At 38.3% G+C, this 25,887-nt stretch overlaps 1 protein-coding gene across 1 annotated transcript in view; it reads right to left on the reverse strand.

Moving 5' to 3' along the window:
• Positions 1 to 1,589: 1,589 nt before the first annotated feature.
• Positions 1,590 to 25,887, reverse strand: part of LOC112962312 (suppressor of tumorigenicity 14 protein homolog) — a 25,310-nt gene continuing 1,012 nt past the window's right edge. Inside the window, exons 3-17 of the mRNA XM_026058352.1 lie at positions 25,489 to 25,613; positions 24,323 to 24,390; positions 23,303 to 23,484; positions 23,168 to 23,206; positions 22,168 to 22,387; positions 19,195 to 19,334; positions 17,557 to 17,654; positions 16,394 to 16,506; positions 15,368 to 15,501; positions 11,663 to 11,770; positions 9,506 to 9,625; positions 8,689 to 8,872; positions 6,107 to 6,378; positions 4,360 to 4,496; positions 1,590 to 1,748 (exon numbers count right to left, since the gene is read on the reverse strand). Of these exons, the coding sequence (XP_025914137.1) occupies positions 1,590 to 1,748; positions 4,360 to 4,496; positions 6,107 to 6,378; positions 8,689 to 8,872; positions 9,506 to 9,625; positions 11,663 to 11,770; positions 15,368 to 15,501; positions 16,394 to 16,506; positions 17,557 to 17,654; positions 19,195 to 19,334; positions 22,168 to 22,387; positions 23,168 to 23,206; positions 23,303 to 23,484; positions 24,323 to 24,390; positions 25,489 to 25,613 (2,099 nt within the window). The remainder of the gene's footprint in view (positions 1,749 to 4,359; positions 4,497 to 6,106; positions 6,379 to 8,688; positions 8,873 to 9,505; positions 9,626 to 11,662; positions 11,771 to 15,367; positions 15,502 to 16,393; positions 16,507 to 17,556; positions 17,655 to 19,194; positions 19,335 to 22,167; positions 22,388 to 23,167; positions 23,207 to 23,302; positions 23,485 to 24,322; positions 24,391 to 25,488; positions 25,614 to 25,887) is intronic.

Consider the following 25,887-nt stretch of genomic DNA (forward strand, 5'->3'; position numbering starts at 1 on the left):
ATCACTCACTGCAGACATCAGTCCCTATACAACTATAGTCAAAGCTGTAAAGAGAATGTGTGAAAGCACCAAAGACTGGGCAAAAAGCGAGGGTACATGAGAACCATCCTGGACTAAGAAGCTGAAAGATTTTGCTTGTTTGTATCAGAAGACTGGGGTCAACAAGAAAGACTTCCTGGCAGAGCAGTGATCTTGAAACAGACTGCCTGCAGATGGATGCCCCAGGAGAGATGCCACCATTCTGTTTCATGCAGTCCTGCATATGTGGTGCCGTCTCTCCTTGGACAGGTCTACTCAGATGAGTGTGCAGTTCCTGGCATCCTACCAGCGTGAAGCCACCGAGGCATTGGCCTTCTGTTATCACCCAGGCACCAAGCTCATACTTGTTTGAAGACTGATGCATCACAGCACAGTGCCACTATGATCATTACACACTACTCACAAGCACTAAGTGAGCCCTCAGCTGTTGGGGGAGGGGGGAAAAAAGAAAGAAATATATGTCCTGAAGTCTGGATGCGTACCAACTCATGTTCCTGTGTAAGTATGAGAGTCTTGTTGAGACCTGTCTCCAAGTTCTATTTATAAAGGAAGTGAACCTGTTTTTGGTGATTTCATTGAAGTCTAATATTAAAGAAGAGAATTAACTGAAATATATAATATTACCATAATCAGCTGCATGGATAAACATGTCCATAAGGCCTGTAAAGAGACCAGAATGTGACAGTTCTGTAAATTCTTGACATTCTCTTGGGGAACTAGTAATTTGTCAGGTTTTGAAGGAAGCTTTTTCTGGAACGTGATTAAAACATAATTCTCAATATATTTGCTTTATACAGTTTCCTTTTGCTTAATTAATTAAAACTCAGTATTTCCTTCCTCTTCTTTAAATATCATCCCGAAGAAAGTAAATGATGCTCTTTCAGTCCTTTAAAGAAAGTTTCCTGCACCCTAACATACTTGAGCTATATGTTTGATGGTTTTAGAAAATCACAGGAGACAACCCCAAAATTACAGCCCAGAAAGAAACAGTCATGCAGTAGCAGCATCACTACAGAATGAACTCACCTCAGTTTTGTACACTACACTGATCATAATATTTGTATTTTGAAGAAACAGGAAAGAATTATTTGTTTAGAATTCTGTAACATCATCAAAGGAACACAGGTGACTGTATATAGGATATGTATACCCTCATATGTGTCATATGTACACACATACACATGGGGGAGGGGAGGAGGGAGGGACACATCTCAGAGATGGAATGAGGGGAGGAGATTTCTAAAGGAACAGTTTGGCTGGATTTTTGTTACAGGTTCTAATCCATTTTATTTTATATTTTTTAAGGCAGCACTGTTTCTGCTGCTGGGGATAATGAAGATGAATCCATAAGGAATCTGAAGCTGTTCTGAATCCAAACAGTTACTGCCAGGTGAACAGGAAATGATAGTTTCTGTGTCAAGAAAAGTGCTTTTTTCCACAAAGAAACAGCCAATGGCATTTTCTTGTTATATTGCCAGAAATGTACATGATAAATTATTGTAGAAAGCAGCTTTCACAAGGAAGATTATTTGCGTTTTCTCTTTGGCACATCAGTTTGCGTTCTCACGAATCCAGTCATAAAGTGCCATCACCTTAGTATATACACCAGGACGATTGCGCCGAGCACATCCTTCACCCCAGCTCACAATGCCAGCAAGGTACCATCTATTTCCCTTTCCTGTGCAGGCCAAAGGACCTCCAGAATCTCCCTAAAATGAAGGGTACAGTTCAGCCATTAGCGCACGCCCACAGCACAGGAACAAGTGTTAGGTTATTTAGGAACTCTAAATATCTGCCCTACTCTTCCTAAAATTACAATGTAATATTAGCACCTTATTTCCAGCTAGAACGTACCTGGCTAGATATTAAATTCTTTCAGCTCGTTTTAACTTATAAAAGCAGCACACTAATCAATATAAAGCAACAGCAAGAAGATAAAGGTGAAAAATTACTCACTGCTGATGGCCCATTACAGGATTCATAAAGTACCTGATCACAGAGTTCAAGAGGGAGAGGAGGAGATAGGGATGGAAAGTGGGAACTCTGCCATCATTTGGCCGTAAATTGTTCATATGTTTAAGACAGAACTCTTATATTGTACGTTAATCAGAGACAGAAAGAGAAGTGTCTCTTTCTTGCATTCAGCTCTGCCACACACACACATACACAAAAAAAAAAAGTATAATTAGATGTTGTTAGCAGCTTCATAATGAAGACTGTGGCTAGATTCGGGGAGGGGGGAGGAAAAAAAAAAACTTTAGCAACATGCAAATAAGAACTGGCTTCTCAAAAGGAACATGCAGCTCTGCTTACAACAACATGGAAAAGTAAAAATTCCCATTTATCTCAGTTCACAGGATCCAAATGCATTTGGGTTTACAAACACTTTGTGACCCTCGCTGTTTTAACCTTGTATGCCTTCTGTGAATGAAGGAGTTCACAGACCTCTGAACAGTTATGGATACTGCTCATCTCTGCAGATTTTCCTTATGCATATAAGGCAGTCTGCAGCCTCCAGGTTGAGCCTGGGGTTTGTTTGTTCTCACCAGTTGGAGCTAACACATGGGAGAGGATCAAGAAAGCCATGTACCTGTAAAAAAAGTAACCAGAAAGTCTCTGTCACCTAACCAAACAAAATTATCTAGTGATAAGAAAAGAAGCCTCAACAATTCTGCTCTCTCCCAGGCTGCTGCCATACTGGTAACTTTAACCATCCAAGAAGCCGTTCTTACGGTGACTTCAGAAAGGAGGCTGGATATTCTGGCCAGTTATACAGGAAGCTCTAAAAGACTGAAGGAGCTGTATGCAGGTGGAAAGAGGAAGGATCCTGAAAAGAGGAACCATGTAAGACCAAAGAACACCCCAGAGTGATAAGAAAACTGAGTATGAAAGTGTACACGCTTCATTTCTTACTGTAAGTATCATATCATCTAAAGATGAAAGGTGCTTGGAAGCTTCACAAAACCTGTGTGGTACATGCACAGCTTTCATGTCCATGAAGAAGTGAAACAAATCAGGATGTCCACAACCCTGGAACCACAGTTAGAGAGCTTCCAGAGCATTGTGGGGATCTCCTGGACTGCCACCATCATCCCTCTCTAGCACTGCACAGGAAGTATGCTAGAGACAGGGAAAAAAAAAGAAATAGCACAGACACTACAAGATGAAGACGTTTAAGACGCAGAGGACAGAAACAGAGCAGATTGTGTTGGAAAGTAGATTGACTAGTATAGTACCTAGCCAAATTGGTTAAAATGTCCATCTTAAAACTTAAGGCCGTTTCTAAGGCAACACATTTTTTGGAGGAACATCAAGCCTTAGGCATATCACAACACATGTCTTAGCAAAGCAATTCCAAGGCCTAAGGTTATATACAAACAACATGTTAAGTTAACAAAAATAATAATTCAGTGAACTAGGTCTTGGAAACTGCAGAAGGATCCTACAAACCAGTCTTTTGTTGTGTGTTAAAAGGCTAGACCCTTTAGAGCTATAATCTTGCAAAAATTGTTTTATTACATTAAAACAGCAAAAATTACTCTATTAAAAAAAGCTCTAACAAATTACCACAGACTAAAATCAGTAACACATTTCTCTCCATTTAAAAAGTAACTGGTATAATGACTAGGTTTTCATTTAGAAAGCAGATATTCATCTTAATAAGTTTAAATAAATTACACACTAGTCTAACAACTGGGAAGGAGAAGGAAGGCAAGATAGTTAAGTGYGTCTAAAAACAGTTTCTGACTAATTGTGTGTGCAAACAAATTAGGTCATATAACTCATGGTACAATGATGTAATCAAAACTTGTCATAATACATGACTGAACATATGAAACTAACAGAGGCAGCATTTCAACTGCCTTTACTGGATTTAGCTTACCTTGCCTTTTGCGTTTCCTTGCAACTGTAACTATACATTATTCATTATTCATCACATTGTTGTAACATTATATTAACTCCCACATAAATAAACAAATCAAGATGAATAGCGAAAATAGCAGATAGCCCTAACTTTATTCCTTTTATCCTTACATCAGTTTTTTAATAGGAAGGTTAACTTTTGAAGAGGGGGAAAAAAAAAACCAAACCCTCTTCAGCTCATTTTACTCCTTGTCTTGCAAATCAACTTTTCTCAAGAGATTCAGACATTATCTATGTCAAATTTCCTTTCCTATTTTGGAGAAACTTTAATTGCCAAACACTCAAGACATCTCACTTTATTACTGAGAAAAGAAAAAAAAAAACAACCTAATCCCTGAAAAGTTTTCCAACAAAAGCAAGTATTCTTCTGTAATTTCTCCACAAGTCCCAGATTACCTGGCATGCATCAATACCACCATTAAGATTCCCAGCACACAGCATACGCGATGTGATCAGGTCATCATACAGTTTGTTGCAAACACTTTGGTTAATTATTTTCACTCTAGCTTCCTGCAGTGTTTTGGCAAGATGACCTAGAAAAATACAAATGTTGCAGAGGTTATGGTAGTAAACATTTTTAACAGAGAAACCACTTGTCAAAACAGAGGAGAATGGCTTCAGACTCAAAATTTACCCAGCTAATGGCAGAAGAGTAATTCCCCTCCCTTCAATTGCTGCCTGCCCTCAGCTTTTGAGACTGTAGTCTACACTAGCTCTAGACAGAGGTCCTTATGCACTACCACTGTTGCCTTTCCATTTCCTTAGTCTTTATCCTTATTAGTTGGTTCTGTCAGTCAGAAGTAAAAAGCCATGCAAATTGGGAGTATAATATGAGATTTCACACAATATGACTAGTTTTGAATGCCATTTCAAATTATGCCCAAAGCTTTTTGCTATTTGTACTACAGTTTTGCCCCAAATACTGTCCAAGTCCTAGTAATTGAAATGTCTGCATTCTCTCCCATCCTCCCAGTCCTAAAGGAGGAACTGAGGAATGAAGCAATAGGAAAGAAAAAAAAAAAAACAAAAAAAAAAAAAAAAAGCCTGTAAGTCACAAGTAATGGTAGGGGCTTAATTCTGCTCTACAGGATGGGCACAAGTTATCATTGTGAACTAAATATCCTGAGACGTTTTGACCCATCAGTGAACATAATGCTCTCGATATCTGGATGTTCAGAAGAACAGGTTGGTTGGTTGGTTGGTTGTGCATTAGGCTCTGGGGGGAGTTTGGGGGTGAAATAGGCAAGATCAAAAAATAGGCTTTTTTTACATGCCATTATAATGATTCTTAAATATTACCTATGTCATTTCTTTAAAAAGCAAGACCATATAAGAAGGCATCATTTGTAAAGCTATTTGCACTTTATTATGCTAATATGTGATTATCATAGATTTGAATCGTCCATTAAAAAGGCATATTAAGAAAGTCAGTATTACCATGGCAGATGGCTTCTGATCAAACATGAGCAATTAGGACTCAGAGCAATTGTGGGGATCACTGCAATTCTGGGGAGCTGTCTAAAACCCAAGTCTAAAACATGGCTCAGGTCTGATGCAGCAATAGGGGTGAGGAATCTGTGGACTCCCCCAATGCCCTCCTCCAAATCTGCCTGCTCTCCCCTTTCCTCCCCACTGTAGGTGGCTGGTCTGAGCTGTGCAGGCAGAATACTTCAGAGGGCATACGTTAAACTGCCTTCAGTCAAGACAGACAAAACCAAAAAACCTGCACAATTTTTGTAGCTATTTCTGCAGATACCCCCATATTGTCAAACTACGTTCTTAAACACAAAGTCTTTCCTTGCATTAATTTGAATTTCCTGTTTTCTTCACCTGTAATATTGTTTATGATCTATTGCCCAGACAGAATGAGCCTTGAGCATAAAAGGGGACACATTTTTGTAAATCTATGATCATTTACTTTTCAATGGTGTGTGAGACCATCCTTGATCTCCGTACAGAGGATGCATATTCACATTTATCTGCCATACAAGTAAACATTCAGAATTCATAGACTAGATATTTTCTAGCTTTTCACAGAACTAAGTAAACCACAGGTATTTTCTCTTATGACTGTAAATATTTCATTGTTAGAGTTTGAAATTAAGCCAAACTTGCAAGAAGTATATCCAGGAAATGAACATACTGTTTTCTTTTATGGCTCCCCAGCCAGTTACATAGCAGACAGTTCCATAAACAAATACTCTAGAGGTGCTGGGTAAACAAATGGGCTGTACCAGCTCACTGAAAAATACTGGTGTCTCCATTTCCAACAAGGCAATGTCATAGTCTGAGATATATTGGTCATATTGCGGGTGGATAATAATCCTTTTGATTGGTCTCATAGCTACATGATTGCTGTTTTCATTAATGGTGCGTAAGCCCATATACGCTTTCCATCCAGAAGGAACAGAGTATCTGTAAAGAGAATGGTTTTAGAACATCCCATTGGAAAGCAATGCAGTATTGGTTCATTCAGTTTTAAGCATATTGCAGTATTTGATGAGAACCATCAAAAACAAAGTAAATGGGGTAGAATACTGCTTATGAAGATAGGTACGTTACAGTCTCTTTCCACTAAAACATTAAGTTATGATTTTGTTTACCATTTTAAAAGGAATAGTTTCTTGGAGCTATAAGACCAGTTCCTTGCAATGGTCACTTTTCATCCATCTTTACACAAAGCAAAGCTCTCTGCAATACTTCCAGAGTTGGGTTCCATAAAAGTACAATGAAAGCAGAATGAAACAAGCTATGCCATTGTAAGCCATGTGGTTTTGCTCTGTAATTCAGTCTACTGTATGGTTTTCTGCTGGCACAAAAAGCATCCATGACCGATTTACCAGAAGCCCATAGTATAAAAACAGGCTTAGGCCAAATTTTAGTCAGGTAGAAAAAGGCAGGTACGAGTGCAGAGGTAAATCAACTATTCTGACATTTCACAGAGGTACTGGCTGAAGCAGAACCGGACTGGGCAATTAGCAAAGGGTTTCTCAGAGCTCAGTGATTAGTGTAGTTTGAGCTTTCAAGTAGAATGATGTCCCATTTGTCTTGGGTAAGGGCCAGCAGTGCTGTTGACATTCATGAACCAGGAAGCAGGCCAAGCAGGGCTGGCTGCTCTGTCATACAAGCCTCAACAGCTCATGTCCATCTCACACTAGCAATGGGTCTTCAGGGTCTTAGTCATAACTGTGCTAAGTAACATGCCTATTTTAGCATAAAATTACTTTGTGCATATTGGGTAATTACACTTGCTAAGTAGCTATTTAGATATAGAGAGACTCTATTTCTGCATGTCACTACAGTCTTCAAGCATTTACAGTCCAAAAAGTAAGTCTGTAATTGAAGTAGGAATGGCCAATTATTCCAAGAACTTTCTGACTGCAATACTACTACTTCACTTTGCAACAGGACTCATTTCAGGAGAAAAACTGCTACACCTCAGATACCAGCACTGAAGTTAAACCATGATGAACCAGGGCATACAGCACTGGAAAAATCTAGGTTTTCTGTCCTTGTACACATAGTCTGGAGAAAAGAGAGAGAAACAACATCTACTCAGTTCAGCTGGGGATATTCCGCTCAGATAACAGGGATGCATTTACAGCTCAGTAAAAATGGGTTGTATTTACAGCTCAGGAAAATCCTTTGTCCAAGTCCTTCTATGCTGAATAAAAGCTGGATTATACCCTTGACACAAGCATTGTATTGCTGTGAGTGTCTCCAGTATACCAACATCCTTTATACAGTGTCGTCACTCTCCCTTGGGCATTAATGTATTCTCCTCCACTGCATGCAGCACTCCAGTGCTAGTGAGTAAGTATCAAGCAAGAAACTATTGTGTAGCATTAGCACAAGGGTATCTGTTTTGTCTTGACATAAGCACAGACATATAAAACTTTCTTCATGAACTCAAAATCTTATGGGCAATCATATTACGGAACCACAAGTCACGTTACATCAGGAAAACTGTGATGTGCTTGACAAAAACCAATGTAATCTCAATCTCATTTGACCACATGCAAACATATGTTACAGAATTTAGAGTACCGGCTTGCTTTTGACAAAAGCCACAAAAGTTCAACTGTAAATCTTGTCCAATGTATTGACACAGATCCTATCATAATCTAACCAACTACCTTCTAACTAGAATACATACAATCATTGAAATTAAAATGTATGTTTATCTATGTATTTCAGAATGTAAACATCATGCTTTGGAAGTCAGAAAAATGTATTATCAAACTCTAAAATCATCTATTTCTTCCTTCCCACAAATGAGAGGTATGTATTCTCTATTTACACAACCTAAATAGAACACTAGTTGATTTCACACTCCACTTTTCAACATACAATCCTTTTCTTGGCAGCAAAAGGCCATAGATTCTCCTCTGAAAATCCTTGTCCTTTAAATATGAAGTTTACTCTAAATCTGACTAGCAAACCCTTCCTTCTAGTGTGTTTTATTAATCTGTCATTAACCTGCAAGTCTTTTCCTGGGCTCAAATGCAGGATTTACTGGCAATGGAGGCAGAAGAGTTACTTTGGATACTTGAGACTTGAAGATTGCAGAATACAATACTCAGGATTCACATAGTAGTATCATGTCATAGAGTTATACCCTGAATCAATACATCTACACATAGAATAGCTACTGCAGACTCTTGAAAGCAACACTGCAAGGTTTTTAAACTGCAGGTACCCTAAGACAATGTAGCCTGTCCATACCTTACAGAATCAGAATCCAGAAAGCAATGGGCAGCAGATATGAGCCATCTGTTTGAAATAACAGATGCGCCACATACGTGGCCATGTGCTCCCATTTGTAAACTTGCTTGCCAAGGCCACTTTCCAGATCTTGCTTCTTCACCTCCAACAATTCTATTTTTCTTGAGCCAGTGTCTTCCACAAGCTAATAGAAATAATTCAATAAAATAGTAAAGAAAAACACAAGGTTATTTTACATTATTATGCTTAATACATAAACTTACTTTTATCCTTAGACCCCAAAGCCATGGGAAAAAAGACAAAAAAAACCCAGTCCTTTCTTACTGTGCAATTGGAAAAAAGGTAAGGATACTTGCCCATTTTCATTCAATGGGCTGGTCAGCTCACTAATGATTGCTTATCCTCTCTTACAGCTTACTAAAGAGGTTTGTAACTCAAAAAGACAATCAAACACAGTGCTAAGCTGGGTTGTTTCCAAAGGTTTACTTAAAATCTTACATCCTTTCACTCCTTACATAGGTAGCTCCTTTACTATTTGCATTTCGTTCAGCTCAGACAAGCACTAATACTCACCAGCTTAACAACCTGGAAGTGAGCATTACTTGAAATAAATCATCAGAGACACAAGGGACCAGTGGGTTTAAAATGAGACAGTGAAAAATTCAAGTCAGACATTTTCATACAGTTGTTATCAGCAGATTCAATTTTTTAAATTCACATCTGATTTAATCAATTCTTGATCCACTAACGTGGATCCATCAATCCCTGAGTCAGTTCCAATGTCATTAACTAATTTTTCAAATCAATGTTACCACACCACAGTTCATTTCATCAGATCCATCTGCACAATCTCTTATTCCATCGCATTCAGGATTTGGTTTCAGCAGACATTTTCCACTGAGGCACTTGTAAGCATAAGGGGAGCAACTTTTGTAGGCTGAAATAAGAGGGAGATAAGATACAATGTCACATGTTTGGAGCCATGATTTCTAATGACTAAAGAAGATTTGCATAGTCAATCTATTCATCAGTAAACAAGGATGTGGCAAAAGCTGTTCAAAGCCACATGTTCCAGTCTGCCTGAAGTCATAATCTGTGCTGGTGTAAACTGGTCCTTCTGTGGGGGAGACATTCCACTCTAACTAATGATCACAAATAACTTAAGCCTCCATTGACTGTAACATAGACAGCAGAGACTCCATCTGCCCTCCACTCCCTTTTTACTTAGCTCTAAACTGAAAGAGCTAGGCTTGTCAAGTCGGTTGTTTTACCTCTACCAGCAGTGCTACTGGCATTACAAATTATACATCTACACGGCAGATGATCTTCAGCAGTCAGGATTACTTTTGTTTTTAAAGGAAACTTGAGCAAATCATTCAAGGGCTTTAAAGCTTCCTCCAAGATGTCTTCAGGTAAGAAACTATTACAATTTACTACATGGAAATTCTGACAGACCTCAACATTGTGCATCCATTATTATCAAACATATTATCAGTTGTTTACAGTGACCTCCAAAAAGTGGTAGGCACTTTTTTTGACAAACAAGGACATGCTGCCAACTACTTCAACAAGGACTTAAGATTCCAAGTAAGGTAAGTGTTACAGGGGCAAAATGCAGCAAGTCACTGAGATATCAGTAGTACCAGCAATGTCCCTAGCAGTGGTATGGCTACAGTAAAGAGACTACGCATGTAGCAAGGGGCAAAAGCCCTAAAACCATTATGTCTCTTTACCTTACATTATTTAGAACTGATTCTGCAGCAGTAAGGGGAAAATTGTTCTTCTCACAGGATCACCAGCAAGTTGTGGTTAGGTCATCTAACTAAAATCATTGTTACCCCAAATTTTGCTTCATTAATTTCTTGCCTAGACTCTCGCAAGCACTAGTTATACTCTGCATGTTTTGTTTTCACTGTTATGAAATGTACATTTTGTGCAATGAAAAAATACATAGAGCTGCTAAATTCAGTAGTAGTTCAGAAGGGTTCCATTCACAACATGGGAATAGGTTATGCGAAGCAGAATGACTAACACAATGGGTCCATATCACAAGAGAACTGCATTTCAGAAGCCCTTTTACAAATTAGATAGTACTTAGTCAACAGGACTCTCAGAAGTCAATAGTGTGACCTCATTGAGTCATTCAGAGGAAGTCTCTGGGGATTTGCTTATAACGCCAGTAAATCCCTGTGGTTACTCCTCATGTGTAACGTTGTACAGGAATCTGTAATGGAAGAAAGGTTAGAATAGAGTGGGATTTTATGTAAGTCATAGGTCCTTATTAGGAGAACAGTGATTGAGCACATGGTTTGTCTTAAGCACTGAAGACCAGTTGTGACAACATGAATCATACCTGCTGCTAAACGGTGCAAGGAATAGTTGACAGCTAAACAACAGCTGCAGGTAGTTAAAAGTGCATTCTTTTTTCTTTAATTAAGTTAGGAAACTAGCTACTAGATTTTAATGATGTATTTAATTGGATTACTGACCCGTTATAGATGCTGTTTGTTTTTCTTACAATTCCCCAAACTGATCATAACTAGTGACATGGAAACCCAAAGAATTCATGGGAGCTGTCTTTATTATTCTGCTGTTCAGACTAGCTGGTCTGTATGCTTAGTCAGACAAGTAGAACACCCAGAAAACAAACATACCCTTTAAAAGTGTCTGTTTTCTTTTGTAGGCGGAGGGAGATGGTGTGGGCTGGTCCTTAAAGCTAGAAATAGCTACCTGAAGTCTTTTTCAGCAAGTTAACAGACACTTACTGCAAATGCATTTCTTGAAGGGGAAAAGAAGAAAACACTTAATTTGGATTTTTTACACATAGTGAATTCAACTTGATTTATAATCAGCATGTCTACTGGAAGAGCCACAGATTTAAGGAGATAGTTTATCCATTAAAATGAAAACAAGCATATTCCTGTTTCTGTCTTCCCCATCTCTCGGAAAATAATTTACTAAAAGATATACTTACAGCAGTCATTTTTATCACTGTCCTCCCCACAGCTGTCATCACCTTTGCAAGTCTTATACTGATGTTTACACTTCCCATCGCCACAGTTCAGCTGTTCTGGATTACAGCCTGAAGAAGAAAGGGGTGTAAATGTGTTACAATCTAAACAGCTGGCTAGCGGCCATGCACTGCTCTCCCTGCCACAGGCCATCTTGAGGTTACTGTGCCATCCACGGCAGACATGAGTCTACCTTGCTCTTAACGGCCTCCAGTAACAGAGAGTGTGTGGTGTTAATTTGGTTACAATACTCTGGCTGAGGCCTTCCCACTGCTGCTGGGAAGATCCTTTCAAACTCCTGTTTTATATTCTAGTGTGGCACTTACCTTTTTTATTTTTTATTTTTTAAATTTTTTTAAGACAGCTGTATGGCACTGTGACTCACAGTCAGCTTTTGAGATCCTATCACCACCACGTCATTTTTCAGCAGAAAAGTGACTTAGGCAATCCACCAGTATGATTGCCTACTTAAGTTGAGACTCTATCTTTATTGAGTAGAGTATTATTTTTTCCCCATATGTTTTCTCCAGTTTACCAGGATCATTTATAAATCCATCCATCCCTCTTCCTGTTGTGTATCATCTTTCCTATTTAGTAAGCACCTGTCCTATTCCATCATTTAGATCACTACCAAAAATAGTAAAATGTCCTATAACAGATACTGACAGTAAAAATGTCCTTCTGTTTTGGCAACATGCCATGGACAATCATTCTCTGGAAACAATTTTCCCAATATTTTCTTTTCATTGCATTTTCCTCGCTTCTCCGCTGTTTATCCTCACACATCAGAGAAGTAAAAAAAAAATTGAAAACTCCATGTTTGTTATAACTCATCCCCTTGACACTTTTTTGATATTTACAAATAGTTTGGTTTGACTATTTTTTTCTAGAAGCTGAACTTGAGAAGATGGATGTAAAATTCCCTTCTCTCTTTCTCTGTTTTCCCACTTTTGAAGATACACATTGCATGTCCTCTTCTCCAGATTTCTAGTTCTTCGCCCACATCCTCCTGTGTTCTTAAAGATAGCCACCAATATTTAGAAATTGTTTCAGCTACTCTTTAACCTTCCTAGAGTAAAATGATAGAAGGACACAAACAAGAGAAATAATCGACTTGCAATCTAATTCATCACTACCATCTAAGCAGTCTTTCTGGCCATCACATCGGTTGCTTGAAGGAATGCATGTTCTATCTGCATACTTAAATTGTCGAGAACAAGCTAGAAAGATAAAAAATTAATGGCAGTAGAAAAGCTGTCACAGACCAAATGCATACTGAGACAGGATTGCCATGCAAAAATGTTAAAATGGCTATTAAAAGCTAAGGCTAGTGTCATTTATAAGCTCAATTGAATGTTAAAAAAGCAAATACTATCTTACTTGACATCATCTGCCAAAGATTTTAGCAGGCAGTATGAATTAAATGAATCAACATTCACCTAAATGGACTTAGAAATTTAAATTAACATTAACTGCCTCACTCAAAGGGTTTAAAATGAGTCAGCACAGATGCATAATCACTACTTAGAGCAAACACCTCTTTAATTTATTAACATACATTTTACACTGAAGCAACTACAGAAAAAAAATCCCAAACCGAGGAATTTTCCTTAGCATTGCAGGTACAAATTACCTGATACTAAAATGTTTTAGAAATTCATCTCTGTGCTACTTGCTGGAGCTTCTTCATTTCTGATGGGAATAAGTGCTTTATGAAATATTTTTCAAATCTAGTAATTTCATTATGAAACAGCCTTTCACTTAGAAATTGCTTTCACATTTACCTAAAATAACAATTAATCTTGATTTTAAGGTGTTTCTTTGAGATATATAAAAAATGTTTGCTCTCTTCCATTCTTCATATTTGCCAGCAAAAATCAAGCCCCAGATATTGGCTTCTATATGCAGATAGGCAAGCTGTGGAAGAATAAGTAGGCAAAAGGGTCCTATTTTTGCCCGGGTCAAGTCAACTTAAATTTTCTTCCTCCCTGGCACCAAAGGCAAATTAACAGCTAAAAGCAGAGAAATCACCTCCCTCAACCTGCTGGCAACACTCTTCCTAATGCAGCCCAGGATACCATTGACCTTCTTTGCCAGCAGGGCGCATGGCTGGCTCATGTTCAACTTGTCCAGCAGGACCCCAATGCCCTTGTTTGCACAGCTGCTCTCTGGGTGATCAGCCCACGGTGTGTACTGGTGCCTGGGGTTGCTCCTCCCCAGGTGAACAACTTTGCACTTCCCTTTGTTGAACTTCAAGAGGTTCCTCTCTGCCCGTTTCTCCAGCCCAGTGAGGTCCCTCTGACTGGCAGCACAACTATCTGGTATATCATCCACTCCTGCCAGTTTTGCATCATCTGCAAAATTTCTGAGGCTGCACTCTGTCCCATTGTCCAGGTCCATAATGAAGAGGTTAAACAGTACTGGTCCCAGTACTGACCCCTTGGGGACACCATTAGTGACTGGCCTCCAGCTGGACTTTGTGCTGCTGATGGCAATCCTTTGAGTCCAGCAGCTCAGTCAGTTTTCAGTGCGCCTCACTGTTCACTTATTTAGCCAGCACTTCATCTGCTCCTCTATAAGGATGTTATGGGAGACAGGGTCAAAATCTCTTCTTTGCACCCTTCTGCATGAAATGCTGCACAAATGGCTGCCTCTGTTGGCTGCACTCTGGCCACAAAATCTGTCACAGTGAATGACTGGTCATGAAATCTATCACTTATTTCTGAAGGAAGGCATGAAACAAGAATTTGTACCAGAGACCTTAGCATATACATATATTCTTTCAAGTCAATAACAAACAGAATTACACTCAGTCATGTGAGCTGAGGGTCTGAGAAAGTTTCACAAACAGAACTGATCTCAAAGTCATGGAGAATTGCAGTTACCTAGAAGTTAATTGGGAAAAGGAAGTTGGTCAGGTTAGAAACAGAAAGAGAGAATGTTTCTGGAAATTAATGAAGAGTAGATATATACGAAGAATATACTGCAGATGAGTCTTTTTCTAAGAAAGATATTACAAGCCGATGTATCCACCCTCTGAAAGCCAACATATCCACTCTCTGAAAGCCCCAAAACATCTAATGCTGTTCCAGAAGTGTGGAGATCGGGGAACCAGCAAAGGGGCTGTGGCTGTAGGAAACACAGTCGTCTTTCTGCAACACATTCTGGCAAAGGGTCTCATTGACTATTAATGAAAACTTAAATAGTTGTCTACAGACAAACCTTGATGCTTGGTTTGGGATCACCCTTGAGGCTGTTTCAGAGTATGCTGAGTCGTGAATTTAAAGAGAAGACTGACTTTACTCCTATTGGTTGAAGAGTCCTACTAGGACCCTCTCTGCCACGCTGTTTGCAAATATTTTAAAATATTTTTAAAATATTGGCAAACTGTCAAGTAATTAGATCTGCCAAAATTGGGAAATTTCACTTTTACTTCCCATTTTACAGAAGCTTTGTGAAAAGTTAGAAACAAAGTACTACCTTCCAAAAGTACGGCTTATCTAATTTTATAAATCTATTTAAGCAGTTAAATACATAATTACATTCCAAACATCCCTGTCTTGAAAATAGGTTAAGAAAAAAAAGCAAGTTGGTAAGTGTGTGGTTGGTCTATTAAACATGGTTTCTCAAAGGTCCTTAAAAATGAAAGTGCATGCATATTCACTTACAGTCTGTGTGACTGAAGGCTTTGTATTCAATATAAAACCCTCTGTGGGTGACCAGTTCATCAGAATGGAAGTTGATTGCAACAGAATAGCCATATTCTTTATTTCTGTTGCTTTCTGAAATTGCTTTGCAGTATCTGGCAAGGCAAAAACAAAACAATTAATTTCTAACAAAACTGACCATTGTCACACAGCTACCTCTCCTATTACTGCAGGGTACCAATGCCAGAAAGCTCTAAAGCACTACAACAAAGACAAGCTATTTTTAGTGTAAAAGTTTTCCAGCTCTAACAGAAGTATTAGAAAGCTTATTTACAAAAGTCTCCCACTGCCACCCTCCCTTCCCCCCCCCCACCCTTCCACTCCCAGCAACTTTTCTGGGACTAGCAGACTTTCAACAAAAAACAGCAAGAGGATCAGCATCACAATCTAGCTTTTAAATACAAACCACTTCTAAGCATGCTTGATTTCAGATTTCCTGTTTGGGTTTACAGACCCAAGAGGTTAAAAATCCAGCAATGAAATCACGCACCCAACAGCTGTCACCAACTTCCATATGCTCCTTCCAAGAGACAAATCACTCTGAATACTTCTTTTTACACACATCTCGAATTGCCTTATTTACTGAAAACAATTACAACCACTAAAGAATAACTGATATAGAAAAGAAAACTTCAGATGACAAAAGCTGTTCACCCAGAATAAGACCAGAGCCAAGAATTCACAGCTCCGCTGCAGCTGTATAAAATCCTGCAGTCTTCTACATCATTGCACTTAAGGAAAGCAACAAAATAAATATTTATGACTGTAGAAAAAGCAGGATGGTTAAATTAACATAATGACAAATGTTTGGTACTAAGGCAGGATTAAGAATACTATTCTGCTGAAATTCAGTGGAAGTATGACATTTTGTTTGCTGAAACGTGTCTTTCTGCACTGGAAGTGGTGAGATTTTTAAGGACAGTATGCAGTGCAGAATATCAAAGCACAAATTAATATGTCAGAAAATAGGTAGTATATTTGACTCACCTGACTCCATCAATTTCTAACCAGTCCTTATCACATTTACTGGACCCTGGAGACTTCTCTTGAATTTGTATTACAAGGATTTTTAATGACAGCTTGTAGCCAGGCAATGGTGCCTAGAAGTGAAAGGATAAATATCCCACCACACACAACCACAAAATGAAGAGTCCTATGCTTCTGAGATGGTAAAACTTATTTTACTTACTATCAGATTGAAAATACTGCATTTTTATGATGTGAAGCAGCACCTGTGAAAATCCAAAAACTTTGCCTTTTAAAAAGTGTATAGAAATCTTTTTAAACATAACTTTATCTTGCCAGACTGTGCCAGATAAAGGAGCATAAACCTTCCTGCAGCCAGCCCAAAGCACTAAATCCAAGATTCATGCTATATTTGTTCTGCCAGGTGGTAAATCACAGAAGTGATTTAAGACACCTAGGGCAGCTGGCCACACAACTGCATTAGCTGTTCATGTGCTGGAAGCCCAAATGAGGACTGTGTTTTAGAAAGCCTTTCTTCACTTTCCTGCATATAGATGATAGTTTTACGCTATAAGCTGCTAATAATTTTCATCAAGCAGGTGAAAGGTAGAGACTGCTACAGTCTGATAGACATCAAGGGAGCCCTTTTCCAGGGAAAATCAAAAAAGCAGTGAAATGCTTAATGGAGCAACAGGTAAATGCACCAGAAAGTTGGTGACAATCACAAATAGGATTCTAAGTGAAAGCTGGTTTCCAACAGCCAAGGGCTTGCTGGAAATTCAGAGCTGAATTTCAGAGCCAGAAAAAGTCCTGGTTTTGCAGAGTTCAGGGAAATAAAGCATGATACATTATGAGACATGTTACACCTCTGTTTTCTTCTTTCTACCATAGAAGCAAAGCCATGGCTATTAACCATTTGCTAGGCTGTTAGGAACTGTCATCATATTCGGCACTTTGTTTCTGTCATGAATAATACTCAGCCTTTTAGAAGCTGGCACTCGTCTTTTGCATAGCACAGGAGGAAAACAGGATACCTGAGAACAAGTCAGGTGCAGTGATCTTGGTATGCTTCCCCCTGACTTTTCCCACACTGAAAGACATTTCTCCCAGGTTTACTTTGACATCACATAAAGCAAAGAACCTCACAAAAATCACCACTACTCCTAAGAGTTCCCAGGACTTACTCGGATGATCCAGCTGCAGTCAATGTTTGGTGGGTAGTAACTCGGGTAATAAGGGGAACTCAGTGTCCCGTTCCAGGAGATAAAATGCCCACCACACACTGGGAGAGAAATATATCAGCAAGGAATACAATTATCTCCACTGGGCTAAAGTGGAAAGCTTATTTCACTTGTTAGGCTCCTTCTCTATGCACAGGGTTAGAAGACTGGGTCATGACACTATTGAACTCAGGTTTTGTCTATATTAACAGAGAAGCATGCAAACTTCTACTTCCCCATCACTCTGAAGTTCTTTCACTTTTGGATCAAACTACAGTTAAGAACATGCACAAAACACCTCTGAGTGGTGTTTTAGAAAACTGTTCTTTTACAGTAAATGAAAGAAGCAAATAAATGTGGACACAACACAACCCCACTCTCCAAATTATCTCTGATCCTTTCTGTAAACTTTTTCAGAAATTATAAAGCATTTAGCCCAATGGAGTGAAACCTACAATTAATTTTATGTAAACCAGGAAATCTGTGTGTGTCAGTTCTCAATCTGAAAATGCACGTCACATTTGGACAATTATCTTTGAGGTTTTATTTTTTATCAAGGACTCTCCTAGACATCCAGTCCGTACTGATTTTCGTTTCCTTTAGGTAAGACAGTGGATGCAAACATGAAGATGAGAGGAAGTAATACAATTTTGAATAATTTGCTACATTTTTTAATAGCAAAAATGGACTATTCATAATTCTGAGTACCGGTCTCCAGAATAGTGAAGCAAATCTAATTTGTAATGTGCATGACATTAGTATTTTCTTAAACAGCATTCATAAAGGCAAAAACTGAAATGTGTAAACTTCAAAAAAAGGTTGTTTTCTACAGGCTATCCCCTATGATTTGTTCCACAGGTTAAAAAACTGTCAGTTTTTTCATTCTATCAAATTTCTCTCAGTTAGAGAGGGAACAGATGAACCTTGCCAAAGAACTGTGGGTAAATTTTCCACTTCTGAAGCCTCTAAATCTCCAGTAAAATATTACAGCTTATTGTAATTCAAAATATTTCACTAATCAGCCACAACTCCTGTAAAATTCATAGTATCCCATAGGCTTGAAACATACTGCTTGGGTCCTGAATCCACTTGATTTCTTACAGAGTCAATTACATTGTACAGTTCCTTTCAGAAGGGGATCAAAGACTTATATTAGAAGTAACTTTTTGCCCTTTTGCTCCATTTTCATGAAACATGTCTTCCCTGAGCTTGAGGGAGATTGCCAAAACTGATAAAAGTGCTGCTCTGTGACTGGGAGTATCTAGCCTGGGGCTGGATACAGTGCCAAAAGTCTATCTGGCTGGCTGATCTGCTACTAATATTTGTGTATAACAGGGTTATCCATGCAGTAAGAGCAATCACTGGGAAAGATGGCTTGGGCAGTAATCAACAAAAGAAAAAAATCAACCAGAGTGAAGGATATTCTTTATTCAGTTCTCTGACATCTCTTTTAAGTGGATCAGAATGAGAATTCCCTGACTTCTACACCAATATTTTTCCCCCCAAAGAAAAAAAAAAATGTTCAGGCAATATCAACTTTTTTGAAGCAACAAGAGGAACAAGCATGCTTACATCAGGCACTTGTTTCTGTTCATCACTTACTGATTTTAGGAATGGCTTGAAAGTGAGCTTTTAGTATGTTCCTTTCTTCTCTTCGGTCCAGTGAGAAGGTAAGCAACATTACATTACTTGATGAAGTTAAATGTACAACAGGAGGAGTCCAGGCCCCAGGCCCACACCATCTGAAATATCACAAACTTCGCGTAAGAAGACATTTCCCATATTCCAGTCTCTTTTGCTGAGAAATTAGGTTGAAATGACACTGATCTGGTCATCTCTGTTTCAGAAGTATTCCCCTGGCTACCACTTCCCTTTTATTCTTCCAGCCAATAGATACTACATGAGATGCTTGCTAGAGTTTCCCAGCCTCAGAGCTGAGTCATTCAGGGTAAACATCATGGATATTCTGCCTAACAGGTACTCTGAAGTTTTCAGGCCTATAGAAGCATTGGAAAGGCAGTGCCAGATGAGGCTACTTAAATCTTAAGTAGTGGGTAGTACCAAAAAGACCACCAAGGTCAGTGCTGCAGAGCCTCTGTGCAACACCTATCAAGCCCAAAACATTTGCCATCTGTTATCATTCAGCTTGGTTTCATGTAGCTGACAGCACAAGCTGTTACAAGAACAAGAGGTGGAGAACCCCACCCATGGCAACTGTTTCTTCTTCTTTTGTTTAAATAGTGAGCAGTTAATTTATATCCTGAAGCTTGAAAACTTACTCTCTCTTGTAATTTGAGATACTATTTCTTGTATCTGTGAATTAATTCTTATATCCATTCCATTTTGAAATCCACAGTACATTTTGGATTTTTCTTTCATTTACAAATCTTTCAGTTTACAAACCTATGTGTGAAAATCTCTAATAGTCTTTTTTACTTCTATGCCAAGCAAATGAAAACAATTCAGATCTGACCACATAGTAACAGTGTATTTCCATCACGGTGCTGCATCAAGTCCTTTGACAGTGTTATCTCTTGTCACTGAGATTCAGTAGTGTCAGTGTTAAACGTAATTTTTAAATCTTCAACTCAAAGTAGTTCTCTTAAGCTTTTAGCAGGCTACTCCCTGCTCCCATTTTAAGACACACGAAACAAGGATTTGTGATTTGCCTTCTCCTTTGTAGCCATTATAATATCCTTTTATCATGATACTTGTCAAACCTTTTCTAAAATGAACAATTTGAGTCACGTCCCCACTGCCACATGGAAATATTTCAGCACCTTGATCTTCTGCTCACCCAGTTGGGAGCCTGCCTTATCTTCTAGCTGTACCTTTTGCCACAGTATCATCAGAAAAGCAAGGCAAGTGTATGTGAGAAAAGCTGTCCGCATGAGACATATCGTTTTATGGTATATCTCAGTCTCAGCTCATTCACTCCTCAGTATTTGTAGCTGAAGAGCTTTATTACAGCAGTCTACAAAAACTTGTGAGAATCATTTGAGGCACCATTTGTGATCCAAGGACTGAATATTGGTGGGTGAGGGGGGTGAGAACCTCCCACATAAGCTGTCTTTTCAAGGTAATTAATGGCAATTGTCCTTTAGCTCATGTAACAAAACTAGCAATTTTACCCTGGAAAGCCGTCATCCTCACAGTCACATGAAATACACCTTTCATTTGGTTAAAGTAATACTGTAGCATGCACACACAGTTTCTGGAAAACACCAATTTCCTTTGTTAAGGGAACACAGGCAATGTACAGAAATTCCTGTCCGTCATGAAGAATGGAGACATTTGTAGCAGTACTACTGCATCTGTCCTAAGTAGGTCACTAGCTGTTTTTAACTTACTTAAAAAAAAACTAACAGGCATACGCAAAAATGCACACTCACAAAGTTGGTAATAAAGGCAACCAAAAAAGTCAACTTGTTTGGAAGTACTATAGGGCTCTTAGCAACATTTTAGTCACCAAATTCTGTTCACTGTTCCAGTTCTTTGATAAGCAGGCTCCAATGCATGGATAAATTCCCTGAACTTTCATATTGCAACTTGGTGCAGCTATGTTCTATGAATGCTTTTCGCCATGCACCCATGTTGGTATCGCTAGCTTCCTGGTGTTTTTATGCATGTGGTCCACTCTACATTTCTGCTCCCCAAAAAACTGAGCTACTGCTAATAAAACATGATGGAGTAACAGTTCCAGCAATAACCCAGGGTGAGCAGCAAAGCAGATGCAGCCTAGGCGTCAGGCATAAGATTCTCTGTGCTACACTACCTATGTGCAGCACTATGGATTTGGTGGCAGTCTGAGACTAACTCCTAATAGAGACCCTGTCCTCACTCCAAGCCTGGCCTTTTGACGGTTTGCCAACAACAGCAAGGAGAGAGATGAAAGTCTGGAGAGGATTACCTACTCATTCCAAGTAAGTTAAAGTACTGCTAAATAAGTTGATTTTAGATGCTACTAACTGAATCTGCATGCTCAGCTAGGCTTTTCCTAAAAGTGCTTAATTTTTTTTTTTTTTACCCTTGAAACCATCCTTCCTCAGATTCTAAAGCTCACTTATTTATTTCATTAATGAAGACAGGTTCATGGTGGGTAATATGTTCACACATGAAATTTGATGCAGGAAGAGTAGGAGTAGTGTAGCTGCTAAGATTCCAAGATCAAATGATCTAATATATTCAAGCGGACTACTCAATAACTCTGAGGAGTGAGCCTTCTGTAGACACAGAGTTGTTATGATGATTTGTTTATGACTTGACTACTGTAAAACATATCTTTTCTAAAAGTAATGGAATACAAAACTGTATCTTTTTGAGTTGTAACAGTGCTTGTATGAAATCAAATACAGTACAAAAATCAGTCACATTGTAGAACAAAACCACAGTTTATAATTCATTGTAGGGGGAAATAATATGGAAGATCTCTTCACTGCCTTATACAAGATTTTTATTTAAGTTGTATTTGGAATCTCTTACATGTTGGAAGCCTGTTTGATATCAATTTCACACACTAGATTTTCAGAGTTTCTGTACAACTCAGTAAAACATCTTTTTTCTGTACTGTCATACCTTGTAATGATCTTGTTCTGCAGAGGAAGAAGGAAATCATATGCTGATAACTGGTGTGATGCACAGCTTCCTGGAGTGACACCATGCAAAGTAGTAACTACCAGTCTGACCACATAGTTAGAAGGAACTCGCAACCTCCACTGATAAAAAGACTTCTTGGGATTCATCAGAGTTAGAGTCCTGTTGTTACCTGGCTTTGCATACAGGTCAAAGGATACTGCTATACAGAAGAAGCTAGATCAGTGGCTGAATAAATGTAAGTTAAGGTAAATAAAAAGTTATTGAGGAAAATTTCAGAAGAAGAGGCAATAATCTCCTACCTAATAATCTACTTCTTGACTATCCTAGTCACCTTTTCCCTTACTGTTGTAACTGTGCCAACTTCTCCCTACAGAGCCAGGTGCCGCCTCCTCCTGCTCTGGCTGAGATGGCACAATGCCTCCCCACCACCACAGGCTCATCACATGCTCAACAAGCAGAAGAGGACTTGGCTACAACTGCTACCAGCTCTTCTAGAAACTGACTTCTGCCTTTGCCGTTTTCTCTTTGCCCCTCTCCATGCAATGAAAATACTTACTATGTGACTCCACAATTTTGAGATGTGCTTAACACAGAGAAACCTAAGTAAGCTGAAGCTCTACAGTATCTGACTGATCACTAACCACTAATAACCAAAATTCTGTAGCCACAAGGCAAATAAACCATGCATAATTTTATATAGTGGCATTTCTTTTTTAAAAATGCCAGGAAAAGGAGCTATGGCTCTCACTAAAAATTAATGGGAACTGTTCGATTTCAACCATTCAGGTTAGAACATTAGTATAAAAGCTATAAAGCATTTTCATCCCAGTCATTATATGGAGCCCAGGCCATGCACAGCCCTAGTCTGGTTTGGTTCTTAGGCCTTACAGAAATACAAATAATTGGGTAACTGCAATTTTTATGTTACGGGAATATTTTTTTTCCAAAGCAATATTCATTGAGATTGAAGAATAATTACCTGATTTTAGCATCACATCATATTCTGTGGAATCTGAAACTGAAATTTAATAACTGTCAGCTACACAAGCCAAAGACACAAACTGGAATAAGAAAAATAGACAGAATAGGTATTAAATGACAGGTACATTGTTACCAAAAAGCTCTATTGTAATGAGATCAAAATCTTCCTCTCCAGAAGAACTGAACATGTGAGGTGCTTGTTTACTACCGATCTCTTTTTGTCCCTTTGAGGTCATTTTTTTAAGAGCATCAGCCATATCTTGTGGTGCCCAGAATGTATTCCAGTAATAAGCTCGAAGTCCAGACTCTCCTTCACTGTGGAAGAAAAAGCCCCGTATCATAAATACACTCTAATTAATATATGGACATGCCTTCCACTGGTCTGTATTTTTGGCTTGTACAGCTTAATAGCCAGTTGAACTGCTGTGCAGAGAATTGCAGCTGAACATGGTTGCAAAAAGCTCTCTTATTTCAAAATTGCTTTTTCTATACAGTAGAAATATTTTCAAAATAATACTGAGACTGAAAACAACATTTCATAGAAAACCCTTGCAATACTTTTATGGAAGTGGATGTTTCTATCCCTGTTATATAACTATAAACTTTTAAGATAGTATTACAGTTCTAGACACATTTTCCTCAATATTTTATATTTACAGCTTCACACCATATGAGAATACAATTTTAAGCCCATACTTTGGTAGAACATTTCAGACAATTCCTGTTGAGATAAAAAGTTATCTGTATAGGTACATATACAAAGTAGTATTCAAGTGATTCAAAGAGTCTATCATGCTCCTCCTTTCAAAATGGCCTATGGACTGATCTTTCAGAAGTTTTCAGGGATTGTTATGACAGTAATAGACATCTGCTCAGTGTATTTAGATTTCTCATCACGGGTTTAAGAATAGGGCCCAACCCAAAATTATAATTCTAAGTTTTATTTTGAGAAGTTAAAAGGGAACTTTGTTTAAATAGACACAACCAAAACAAATTTCTGAAAGTGGTATGGAAAAAAATGCTGGTGAACTGTGGTTTCAAAATCAGAAGTAAATGAACAGATTCTCTCAGATAACTAATTTATAATACACCAAAAAAGATGGGACAAAATTCAATATCTCTAATTTAAAGCACATGCTTGAAAAGAACCTACCTGAAAGCAGCCACTACAGACTTCAAGTAATATTTTCCCAAAGTGGAAGACTTGTATAACTCTGCAAACTGACAGTCAAATAATTGCAAAAAAAAAATGTAGAGTTATGTTTTAGTGTCAATACTATCTCTTATGCTATGTAAGTAATTGGATTATTTCTTCCCCTACACCCCCCACTCTCATCCTACAAACATCATCAATCATTTTCACAGAATGTGTCAAATAAGGATAAACATGTATATATTTTCTTTAAAAAATTTTTTTCAGTCACATCATGCTACAAAAACATTGAGATAGCTCTTGATAATTAGGCAAGAAAAAGAAATGTTTATAAATAGATTTATGTTTTTATTACAGTCTCCATATATTTTGTTTACTTAAAATTCATGGCAAATTTCTGGCATATAATCTGCACATGGGCAGCTTGTGTTGGCCGTGCACAAAGCAGCTTTGAGACAATAGATTAGCTCTGTTAGGAAATACAGGCTAACAGAGAAGTGCTTTGTGTTTAAGACTTCTGTTTGCATGTACCCAGGAAACAGTATTGATCTCACAAAAATGGACTCATATGAGAAGTGCAAGAAAGCAAGTATTGTTGTGGGAGTAAAACAAAACAAAACAAAACAAAAGCTTATGCCTTGAATTTGAACTGTAATTAAAAAACCCAGATGAAAGAGAAAAATCTAGCAGGGAAGAGTGTTAGAGCCAAGTAAAATAAACCCAAACAAAAAAGCACGGTTCTAGTTCTTTTAATGAGAATAATTTGTCCATAACCTTGAAACACCCACGTTTTATTATCTAGAAAATATTGACCTTACTGTGAGACTCATAGCCACAGCTGTGTAGCTACATTCCTAAAGCTGTGCAACAAGTGGAATGCCTCCCAGCTACTTACTAGATCTTAATTTCTTATTTTGAAGAAAAGAGAAAAGGAAAGAGGAAAGGAAAGGAAAGGAAAGGAAAGGAAAGGAAAGGAAAGGAAAGAGAAAAGAGAAAAGAGAAGAGAAAAGAGAAAAGAAAAGAGAAAAGAAAAAAGAAAAGAGAAAAGAGAAAAGAGAAAAGAGAAGAGAAAGAGTTAGGACTCATACTGGAGTCTTCTCCTCAATCCCAATCTGAGTCTGCAATAAATACTTTTAAGTTCTTGCTATACTTATGTGGGAACTTACATAATTTTGGATTGCTTCTGCTTGCAGGAGGAATTTCTGTGACTTTGGATCAGTGAGATCATTTGTATATGTTAAATTAGGAATTTCCGCACTTCCCCCAATATACATAAAGGAAAAAGCTGGAGCTGAGAAAAAAGGACCAGGAATTAGCACACGTAATAATATTACAGAAAAAAATCCAGAACGAGAAGCTTGCCGAAGCATGTATTTGTCCTCAGCGTCAGTGGGCATTAGTTCTTAAGAGAAACAAAATAATACCAAGAGCGCTGAGTCAGTTCCACCTCTAGAACAATGCCCAGAAGGATAAGCTATTTGGAGAGGAATGAGGTACAAGTTCGCACAGGCATTTCTACTAATAGGTTTTAATTGTTAAGCCTCCTTTTTTTTTTTTTTTTTTTT

The sequence above is a fragment of the Apteryx rowi genome, unplaced genomic scaffold (genome assembly GCF_003343035.1).
Source record: "Apteryx rowi isolate R43461 unplaced genomic scaffold, aptRow1 scaffold_146, whole genome shotgun sequence".
In the NCBI taxonomy this organism is placed as follows: domain Eukaryota; kingdom Metazoa; phylum Chordata; class Aves; order Apterygiformes; family Apterygidae; genus Apteryx; species Apteryx rowi.